Source organism: Megalobrama amblycephala, linkage group LG16, assembly GCF_018812025.1.
Source record: "Megalobrama amblycephala isolate DHTTF-2021 linkage group LG16, ASM1881202v1, whole genome shotgun sequence".
NCBI classification, from domain to species: Eukaryota; Metazoa; Chordata; class Actinopteri; order Cypriniformes; family Xenocyprididae; genus Megalobrama; species Megalobrama amblycephala.
The window spans coordinates 4,598,949-4,610,867 of NC_063059.1; the positions used below are offsets into that span (position 1 = coordinate 4,598,949).

General features: G+C 38.9%; 1 protein-coding gene and 1 pseudogene across 1 annotated transcript; both read left to right on the forward strand.

Annotated features, from left to right (window-relative positions):
• Positions 1–300: 300 nt before the first annotated feature.
• LOC125249251 (putative gustatory receptor clone PTE03) lies at positions 301–2,518 on the forward strand. The gene is made up of 2 exons (XM_048161501.1): positions 301–537; positions 1,165–2,518. The coding sequence occupies exon 2, from the start codon at positions 1,196–1,198 to the stop codon at positions 2,111–2,113; it is 918 nt and encodes a 305-aa protein (XP_048017458.1). The 5' UTR covers positions 301–537; positions 1,165–1,195; the 3' UTR covers positions 2,114–2,518.
• A 3,683-nt stretch (positions 2,519–6,201) lies between these two features.
• LOC125249520 lies at positions 6,202–11,420 on the forward strand (annotated as a pseudogene).
• Positions 11,421–11,919: the final 499 nt, after the last annotated feature.

The following is an 11,919-nucleotide window of genomic DNA, read 5'->3' on the forward strand; positions in this document are numbered from 1 at the left end:
AGACATGTCAACAGTGTTATAAGCAAAAATGTAAAAACATTTTCTGAATTCCAGTTACCAATGTGATAAAATTACTCATGCTTTCCTTTGCTGTTACGGTATGTTCTTTTGCATAAGCTAATTTAACTGTCTATTGTAAGTCTGCCATGATTTTTTATGTAATTAATTAGTTTCAAGGGAAGCCAAATCAATAGGTTTTTGTTTCTTCTACGCAAAAAAAAACATACCTATCAACAGAGGCTCCCGGTGCTCCCGATTAGCCAATCCGGGCCTGCTCCTGAGACATGTTAGATGTATTTAAAAAAAAAAAAAAATTACCTGTATACTGGTGACCCACAGTTCTCTAGCACATTAAAGACGAAGCATCGGTGGTCGTTTCAAGGTGTATTAGAGAAGCTATTTAAATTGTGCAATGTCTTTTTAGGATATTGATTGTATTTTTGCCTGATATTGATTGAAAAATTCATTTTAAAGTTGTCGACACTTTGCTTGTACACTGTTAAACCGATAATATATCACACAGTAACTGAGAAAAAGGTAAGATATCATGAAATAATAAATTGAACCAGTAACACTTTACAATAAGGTTCATTAGTTAACTACATTAGTTAACATGAACAGCATTTATTAATCTTTGTTCATGTTAATTTCAACATTTACTAATACATTATTAAAATCTTGTTAACATTAGTTAATGCACTGTGAACTAACATGAACAAACAATGAGCAAGTGTATTTTCATTAACTAATGTTAACAAAGATTAGTAAATACAGTAACAAATGTATTGCTCATGGTTAGTTTATGTTAGTTAATACAAGTCAAGTCAAGTCACCTTTATTTATATAGTGATTTTTATAAAGCAGATTGTGTCAAAGCAGCTTTACATTGATAACTGGTATATAATTTTGGCTGCACAGCAGCTCTTAAAGAATAGTGTCAATGCAGGCAGATCAAAGCACTGCTGAATATCAAATGTCAAGTCAAATGTCAAGGTACATTAACTAATGTTTAACTAATGAACCATATTGTAAAGTGCTACCATTGAACCTTACTATATCTCACTTGTATATATGTAGAACAGACAAAAACAAAATTTAATAACATATTGCTTATGTTTAAAATGTGCATAAATCATAAGATCTATGTCTGTTGTCTTAACTCAGGTCATTGAAGGCTATCTTTGCTTATCAGAAAATGGAAAATGGAACATATTTTTACTTCATGTTATTTGAAAATCTTGGGTACATAAGATATGCTTTCTTCAGTTTGGGATTTATTCTGTACTGTGCTATCACACTATTTAATGCCATTATTATGCTTGCAATATTTCTGGAAAGGACTTTACACCAGCCCATGTACATTCTGATTTCATGTTTGTCTGTCAACTCTGTGTTTGGAACTGCTGGCTTTTTCCCAAGAGTACTGACAGACTTGCTTTCTGATACACACTCAATCTCTCGTGAAGCATGTGTCTTACAGACTTATGTCATTTTCACATATGCAGCAAATGAAAATACAATATTAATGTTAATGGCATTTGACAGATTTGTTGCGATAAGTAAACCTTTGCAGTATCACAACATAATTACACCAAGATTTCTAACTGTTTTAATAGTTATAAACTTGACTTATCCAATGATTTCTCTTGGTACTTCTGCTATTTTGACTTCCAGACTGACATTGTGTGGTAACAAATTGTTTAAGGTGTACTGCCACAACTTTGAAGTGGTTAAACTGTCTTGTGCAAACACTGCTGTTAATAATGTCATGGGCTTTTTTATATTGATCACAACTGTAATCATACCATTAAGTTTAATATTATATTCTTATGTAAAAATTCTTATCATTTGTCGAAGAAGCTCAGCGCAGTTCAAGAGCAAAGCGTATCAAACTTGTATTCCACACATTGTGATCCTTTTGAATTTTTCATTTGCCATTATTTCTGAGGTCACTTTGAGTCGGGTTGTGACTTTACAACTTCCTATATGGCTGTCAGTTTTACTTTCACTTCAATTTCTTGTTATACCACCTATCCTGAACCCTATTGTTTATGCTTTAAACTTGCCCAATATTCGCAAAACAATTATCTGTCTTATAAATGGATCCAGGTAAATGATTTATCTAGTATAATAAAGGGGTAACGCTTCACAATAAGGGTACATGAATAATCATTTCCTGAAGTAATGCTTAATTTAACATGAACTAATGATTATTGAAAGCATGAACTAATCATGAACCGATGAAGAGCTATCCTTAACTACGATTGGAGTCGTCATGGATTCATGCATGAATAACAGCAGCCATGTTAGTATGGTTGATAGTTAATGCAATAATTCAAATTTATAACTAAACCAAATCAATCAGCCTCTTTAAGAAGGAATAAGAAGTACTTTGACTTTGAATTTAATATTATCATAGTTTGAACTTTACTCTGCAGTTTTGTCATAAGCATTACTGGATGGCACAGGATTAGTTGATCCTCCTCATCAAATGTAGAGAATACTAAATAAAATAATAACTGACCTTATTTATTTGTTTTGTGGTGTTCTATTTCCATTCAAACTCACCCTACTACTACTAAATAAGAAATAAAACATTTGTGGAACAGTTCCCAAAGAAACGGCCAAACTGGAATCATGGTCAGAGAGTTTGCTAGGTATCAGTAGAGTTCACTCTCCATCCAGATGCAGGCCGTGATGATACTGTACCTCATTTTCATTGTATTTGATAGCAAGTTTATGATAAATCATGAGCTGAACTTGGCAAGCATTTAACACTGAATTAATTATGATTGGGCACCCTCAAGTAAAGTCATGACAAAATAATGTATTATCAAGGCATGAGCTGATTTTAGTGTATTGGTAGCTAATTATGAGTTAGTATTGATGTGCACTAAGAGTGCCATTCTTATTTTTTTACACCACCAGTACAAAAAAAAAAAAAAAAAGATAAAGGTAATTCATTATCACTTGTGTCCGACGTTGTAGAGAGCATTACACAAAACATTACTATTATGATACATTGTGGATGAAACTGTATAATTTGCTTTTCCTCTGAAACAAACAAATCTGGTTCAAACATATATGGCTGAATTAAACCAGTATTAAACCAGTATTTCCACTTGCCGTTGGCCAAGTGAATCTCTGATCTGCTGTGAGTGAGTAGAGGCGGGGTTAATTTGCATATTCATGGCTCCACATATACTAAATGAAGCAAGAGTTACATTCAAGCTATTTTAAGGCATTCATTTAAAAAACAATACAGAGAAAAAAAAAAGTTTAAATATGTAATTTTCATGATCAAAGATGAGTTTTAAGGGATAAAATTATTGACTTGACTTAAGTTAACAAGCTCGCCGACAGGTCAAGCTGTGATTGTGGGAAAATCAGCAGGTGATCGACACTCGCCAATCTTTATGTGTGAACTACTCATGACGCATCAAAAAGGCTCGCTGATGCATCGCCGACACCTCGCTGACGCCAGACAAACATCTGGCATACTAAATATCTGGAGCTGTCGGCCGACTCGATATCCTGTGGTGTCACGTGTCGCAATGAGTTGCAGCCAATGAAATATACACTGATGTCTATGGAAGCAGCAATAACAATCCATTCAAATATAATTTGCAGATGTTTATTCATATCAGATACACATTGTGTAATATAAAGCTCACTCTATTCTTCTCCCAGGTCACCGGCCACATGTATTTCAGGACAAATGGATGAATTCATGTGCTGTAGCCTGTAAATCCGACTGACAAGACTCTCTGAACTCAAACGAACAAGGATCAAACAAACAAGGTGGTGCCCATCTTGCGTTATAGATCAAGATCAAAATCATGATATAGGTTTTTAAATGACAAAACACACACTTCAGATAGTTGGTAACATGGTGAGAAAAGTGATACATCTGTCATACAGCTAGGCCGTGGTGTGTCACGTGTGTCGGAAACAATAAAGGGAAACGTTCTAACGGTCGCCTTAACTCTGGGAGGTCAGCCAGAATATTTTAAACTTATGTGTGAAAGGGTTAATTTAATTTTAATTAATTTTAATTCATAATTTAATCTAATTTCTTCCCATTGTCCATTTTCAAATAAAGCCGTTGGGTGACAGAGTTGTCTTCAGCTCGTGTAGTGTCCCCCTTTTGCGGATCATTTACGTAGTGTCACGTAGTGTGAACAGCACAAAGACTTCAAGACTCCACAGCAAGTCATGTAGTCTGAACAGCACAGCAATCTGCCGAAATTTAAAGTCCTGTAGTGTAAACTTGGCATTAGAATGACAGAACCAAACACAATAAACAGAACATAATCCTGACAGGTTTAGCTATTTAGTACTTAAAGGTGCTACAGAGGATGTTTTGTTTTATACATTTTTGCAATATTACTTGAAACTGTCTTTACTAACTGATAAAAGACTATTTATTAGGTGCACTGAAAGGAATAATATTAATATACATCTGTGCACGAGGTAGGGCCTTAAAAACATCAGCCAATCGTTTATGCGATCATCGTGTAAACGATTGGCCCTCTGGCTTGTCAATCACTGCCATGACATTCCTTGTGAGAGACGTGCACGGCTGTGCGCTCCAGTAACTTTTCACACTCCACAGACGCCGCATGCAATGTTTTTGTCAGGAGACAGGAGTAACAACTGCAGATTATGAGTTACCTGCGGTGAGTCCGACATAATGAATCCACTAAAGCTGAGTTCAGACTGCACGATTTTCAAAGTAGTCGGGTCACTGTTCTTTTCACACTGCATGACTATCTTGGCCAGCATTCAGTCGCTGCTGTGTTCAAACTGCACGATGGATCGGCGACAGAAGGTTTCACACTGCATGACTTTACAATAGGAAGAATGGCCGACAACTCTGTCTGGCATGCAAACTACATTTCACAACCAAACACACGCGAGATGTGACAAGGAAACAAAGGGATATCACGCGTGCAAAACCGGAGTTCTCATGTGAGACTGGTATTATTATTAATAACGGTAGCCCGCAAGAAGCTTGCAATACGAATTGCCTGTGCGCTGATTTGCAGCGAAAACAAGAAAAAGAAAAGAAGAATATGGAGGAGGAAATGGTTGGGGAGACGTGAGAAACAAGGATTGTGTGTTCTGCAACGAGAGTTAGAGGAAAATACATAACTTTTCAGTGTGCTGCTGTTGCGGATGGTCAAGCAAATGTTTGTGCTTTGGTTCTGTTTTATAGAATTGTAATGTTTATGTGTACGAAGCCATGCTTGCTGAAATTGTGGTCTATAACTCCTCCCCGAACTCCCCGCTGCTCTGTATCTTGCTCTCTCATTGGCTGTCGGTCATCGCCGATGTAGTTTTCAGTCAGAACACTTTTCACACAGCAGGATTTTGAATCGCCGACAGGTCCAGATTCAAGGCGATTCTCTCAGATCGCATCTTTGTTCATTCACACTGCATGATTGTTACTCGCGTGAACGAGCACCGATTTGCCTGTGATTTCGGGCATTTGTCTGCGTTTTCTCAAAACCTGTCGGCGAGCCAAAATCAGGGCTAAAATCTGCATGAGCAACGTCACGCCTTCACTGATCGCCCAGAGCAACGGCACGCCTTCGCTGATCGCCCAGAGCAACGTCACGCCTTCGCTGATCGCCCAGAACAACGTCACGTCTTCGCTGATCGCCCAGAGCAACGCCAAGTCTCCGTTGATCGCCCAGAGCAACGCCAAGTCTCCGTTGATCGCCCAGAGCAACGTCACGTTGCAAGGATTACGTTGCAAGAATCCTCGGCAAGGATTACGTTCCAGTGTGGTTGACCCACCGCTGATTTCAGCGCGAGCGGCTGGCATTCCCAAGCATCAGCCGGCCGCTTCGCTCTCAAGCCCGGGCCGCTTCGCTCTCAAGCCCGGCGGCCGCTTCGCACTCAAGCCCGGCGGCCGCTTCGCACTCAAGCCCGGCGGTCGCTTCGCACTCAAGCCCGGCGGTCGCTTCGCTCTCAAGTTCGTCTGTTTCGACGCTCTCAAGTTCGTCTGATTCGACGCTCTCAAGTTCGTCTGTTTCGACGCTCTCAAGTTCGCCTGTTTCGACGCTCTCAAGTTCGCCTGTTTCGACGCTCTCAAGTTCGCCGGTTGCTACGAACTCATGTTCGCCGGGTGCAACGCAGTCAAACGCCCTGGACGCGATGGACAAAAGGGCTGCTTTGCCAGTGCCCACGGGCAAGATGGCCGCCCCTGCGGTGCGTGGCCCTGCCGGCGCCACCTGAGCTCCTCGCCCTGCCGGCGCCACCTGAGCTCCTCGCCCTGTCGGCGCCACCTGAACTCCTCGCCCTGCCGGCGCCACTCGAGCTCCTTGCCCTGCCGGCGCCACTCAAGCATCTTGCCCTGCCGGAGCCACCCGAACTCCTTGCCCACGAACCCGCAACGTACCCCGTTGAAATCCCCAAGAACTTTTTGGGGGGGTGCAGTATACCTGAGGGTGGGGAGCTTGTGGGTGGGGATCCTGCTCGGTCACTGCTGTCATGGCCATTTATGGACTCACTGCTGCGGCTGCCCAAACCACCTGACCTGCTGTGGCTGCCCAAGCCACCTGACTCGCCGTGGCCGCCCGTGGCACCTGACCCGCCGTGGCCGCCCGTGGCACCTGACCCGCCGTGGCCGCCCGTGGCACCTGACCCGCCGTGGCCACCCGTGGCACCTGACCCGCCGTGGCCGCCCGAGGCTCCTGACCCGCGGTGGTGCCTAGAGTTCCTGGACCTGCCCTGGAGACCTCCATACCCGTCTGCACATCCAGTATCTCCTGCCTGTAGGTCTCCAGGGCACCCACCCCCCTCCCCAGTTGTGCCATCTACGGCGCGAGGACGCGCCTTCCGGCAGGGGGACATTCTGTCACGAATCCTGTTCAGTTCCGGACTACATTTCCCATCATCCTCTTTGCCAGTCATCATCAGTCACATGCACACACTCTACACCAATCACCTGTTGCCACATACAGCCTAGCACTCCACACTGATCACCACACCCAGCTGCAGATTATTACCAGGACTATAAAGGACTTTCACACACACCACCTCACCGCGAAGTCTTGATTCACCCTGTGACAATTCCGAGCGTTATTTCCCTGTCTGCCTGTCTGTTACCGTTCCTGTCTGTTTCCTGTTTATTGACCCGTTGCTGCCTGTCCTGACCCTTGCTTTGTATACCGACCTGTGAGTGATATCTGCCAGTCCTGACCTCTGCCTGTACCTGGATTACGATTCTGTCTACCCTCTGCTGTACCTGTTTGCTCCTGTTTGACCCTGCCTGTACGACCACGCTTACATTTAATAAAACGCTGCATTTGGATCTTACTCTGAGTCCCGCCTTCGTTACACTGATACACACTCAATCTCTCCTGAAGCATGTGTCTTATAGTGTATTGTCATTTTCACTTATGCTGCAAATGAATATATGACATTAATGATAATGGCATTTGATAGATTTGTTGCAATCTGTAAACCCTTACGATACCACAACATAATTACACCAAGGTTTTTGACTGTTTCAGTAGTTATAAACCTGGCCTATCCCAGAGATGGGCGTAAATACATGGAAATGTATTTAAAATACAAATACAAAATACTGTGTGGAAAAATGTATTTAAATACAAATACAGTATTTTGTATTTTGAAATACACAAAATACATGTGAAATTGAAGAATCAGTGCAGGTATCCCTATTAGGCTGAAATCTATCTGCGCCTATTCTGAATGCCAAAAAGCATTTAGATGTGTGCAACTACTTAAAAACTTTCGTTTTAATTTTATATACCTCTTCCCTTCCCCTGCCCAGTAGGAAATAAAAAACTACAAAAAAAACTGAATGTTTAGACACTGAATGTTATATATAATTTGTTAAGCTAATTATAAATAGTCACAGTGAATTAAGAAACTACATAGGCCTACTGACTTTTAATTCCTTACCTCATTTCTGCTCTCTCTGTCATTCTCTCTTTCTGTCATTCTCTCTCTCTCTCTTTCTTAAGTGCTTGCTTCCTTGCTGGTAATTACAAATAAACTTATGTAGTGCAAAATAGCAGCCATTTATATATTTACTTCTGACAAGGTTACAATGTAGTCTATTACTTATGGCGAACACTACTAAAAAAACTGTAAAACTGTGGGAACCTTTTCTGCTATATAGCAAAGAATAGGGATGGGTGATATGACTAAAATCTTAATTTTACTTCACAGTAACAATATATGGCATGGTTTCACAATTATCAATATCAGTTTTGATACCACAGCAAAAACTGAATTTCAAACTCTTTTGATGCTTTTTTTTACGCAAGTAGTATAGTAACTTTTATATTTATTTAATGTAAAGTTTATTTGTTTCTATATACATAATTAGAAAATATAAAGTTTATCTAAAATAAAATAAAAATTAAATTAATTGATGGAGACAGACAATGATTAACCTAATTATTTCATCTCTACATAAACAAACATTTGCATAGATGGGTAAACACAATCACAATTTGGAAATGTGTCCAGTTACATTTTCATAAAGCACCATGTTTGTAAAATTTATAATGATTACATTTACAAAATGAGCCTGCATAGCAAAAATAATGAATAAAGTAATGGTCGGTGTTTAATACAATCGTTAATTGAAATAAAATAATGAATGAATTAAAAAACATATATAACAGTATTGTTCAATTTAGTGTTATACATATGTTATCATATTAATATGTTTTGTTCTAATGTCACAAGTCACAATTTCAAGTTTACTTGGTTTAACTTGATTATTTGGTTAGGGTTTAAGAAGTGTACTAAAAAACTTTTTCACGTGTCGTAGGGGTGTGACGAGACAAGACAAGACAAGATTTTTACACACTATTTTTAAGAAATCCTCAATGGTGAAATACATGACTAGGAAAAATATTCTGCAGGTGTATTTGAAATGTTTTAACTAATCATCTTGTAATGCATGTCATTTCAGTTCTTTCTGAGTATGAATCATCATATGCAGTAAAAGACAACAATACTCAAGCACTGTAAAAGGTTTTGCCACAAACTCAACTAACTTACTTCTCTTCTGTATGATTTCAGTCTCTTCAGACCTCAGAACTGTACATGATTTTTGAGCTTCTACAACTTTTGACCTCCTAACTGAACTCCTTTCCACAAACTGATCATAGAAATAAAAAACAGTAAAAATAAAAATCGTAACACTTTACAATAAGGTCTCATTTATTAACATTAATGTATTAACCAACATCAACTAACAATGTGCAATATATTTGCTCCAGTACTTATCAATCTTTGTTTATGTTAGTTAATAAAAATAGTCATTCATTGTTAGTTCATAGTTTACAGTGTATTAACTAATGTTAACAAATGAAACTATTGTTTGTCCTTAATAAGATTAAGAGAAAACTGTTATTCACTTTTATAGTAACATTTACAATAAGTGCAACCATAATCACACTCTCTCAATATTCAAAGTGCAAATAAGACCAAATTTTTCTTTGATACAGAGCCAAGAGATGGTTACAACTACACTGCCCAGCCTAAAATAGCTTTCATATTGGGAGATATTTGCATGCATCAAGGAGCCGCTTTCAAAATGCGGGGTATTGAAATCTCGTTTGAATGTGATTTCAGCGATTTTCACTTTCAGCGATCGCGCGTAACTGGAACGCCGCTGCTCCATATTCACATATCGTGAATATGGAGCAGCGGCGACCGTTATCGAACTGAATTCAATGTTTTTTTATTTAAATACAAAGCAAAACGACAGTGGAGGCGTAATGTAAACGTAGCGGTGGCATATTCTTTCCTAATCATCCTAACCACTCTGTCATGGCAACATCACGAGACTACTTTTTGCCTCGACGAGAAATCTCGTCACAGTTTAGTCTCGCGAGATCTCATCACACCCCTAATGTGTCGTCAAAATGACCCACAACCTAATCAGTTTACATGTGAAGAAATCCATTTATTCACAAACTTCTCACGAGACGAGTGTTTGACATAGTATAAGAGGTGTTTGACAAATTATTCGGCAAACTACTTCCTCTCATCGCTGCTTTTTGGTGGTTTGGAGAACAATTACTCAGTCGCCCTCTGTCGTTTCACAGAATTATACAACGGAGAGCACGTCAAGCATAAAACCTCGTAGGTTTACTGAGGAGTGCGCGCAGTAAGCAGGTTCATGGCGTAGAGCCATGCGAATTGCGAAAGTATAAACAAGGCTTCAACTGCACAAAGCTAAAGAGAAAGCGCAAAGTCCTATCTATGAAAACGATTTAGAAAAAGTTCCATCGATTCACAATTTATATCATCGCTACGAATAAACGATATTGTCATATGATATCACCCATCCCTAACATGCAGTAACGTTAATGCTTCAAACACATTTGACAAGCTACTTTAATCAACAAGTAGCACATCCTCACTATTCCAGAAAAGTTGCCGATCCAAGGCTGGGTTGTACAGCTGCGGCTCATGTGCATGAATGTTGGGGTTGGGGGGGAGAGGTGTGTCTGGTCTGAACTAGTTGATGCAAGAGGTTGACTGTCGGTCTCAAAGTATTTTGAGTATTTTGAAAATACAAAAATACTCATCTTAAATGTATTTAAATACAAATTACATTTGATTTTTTCCAAAGGCTTTAAAATACAAAATACAAAATAGTATTTTGTATTTCAAATACGTATTTTAAATACATGTATCTGAAATACTGCCCATCCCTGGCCTATCCAATGATTTTACTTACTATTACTGGTTTTCTAAGTACAAAACTGAAAATGTGTGGTAACAAATTATTTAAGGTGTACTGCCACACCTATGAAGTAGTCAAGCTTTCTTGCGAAAAAACAATAATTAATAATGTTTTGGGCTTGTTTATATTAATCACAACTACTATAATACCCTTGAGTTTAATATAATATTCTTATGTAAAAATTATTATAATTTGTCAAAGAAGCTCAGCACAGTTCAAGAGCAAAGCGTTTCAAACTTGTATTCCACACATAGTGGTCCTTTTGAATTTCTCAATTGCTATTATTTCTGAGATCACTTTGAGTCGAATTGTGAATATAGATCTTCCTACAGGGCTGTCAGTTTTCCTTTCACTGGAGTTTCTTATTATACCCACCCATCCTGAACCCCCTTGTTTATGCTTTAAACCTGCCTGATATTCGCAAAAATATTATTTGTCTTATAAACCCCTTCAGGTAGTGTCACAAGTATGTTCTGTTTTTCCCTTTGTGTCTGCCTGAGTTCCAGTTTGTCTCCTAGATCACGAAGCAGTTAATCATTCTGTGCAGGTGTTTTGTGTTAATGATAACTCCCTGCATTTATAAGCCCTGTGTTTCCTCATTGTCCTGTCTCATTAACTCATTGTGGTAGTATTCTGAGTTATCCTACAATTTCTCTGTTTATCCATTGTGGATTTAATGAAAACTGCTTTGTGTTATGCTCCTACGTTTTGTGTGAGGGGTAGGATTAGGGGTAGGGTTAGCATTAGGAGGTAGAATATACAGTTTGTACAATATAAAATTGTTTTGTCTATGGAATGTCCCCATAAAACATGAAAACCAAACGTGTGTGTGTGTGTGTGTGTGTGTGTGTGTGTGTGTGTATACTTTAACTATATAGCTCTTTATTATATTCACTTTACATCCAATATTGTAAAACTGACTGTCTCCTATATGTGCTAGTGTCTCCTTGCATTCTGGAAGAAAACAAGAAATGAGCACAAAGATGAATCCAGCTACTTATTCGTTTGTTACAAATTGACACATGTATGGAAGCATATGTGTAGCAAATTTCAATTTGAAATGTAATATGCAAAATGGCAATGCAATATGTAAAATGGCAATGCATTTCTGTATTTGAATTTACATTTTCCATACCATATGAGCAATGTTTGGAGCAAAATGATAATTCAAA

What these genes read in the sequence shown, in the direction of transcription:
- LOC125249251 (XM_048161501.1), top strand. Translation starts at nt 1,196, where the DNA reads ATGGAAAATGGAACATATTTTTACTTCATGTTATTTGAAAATCTTGGG.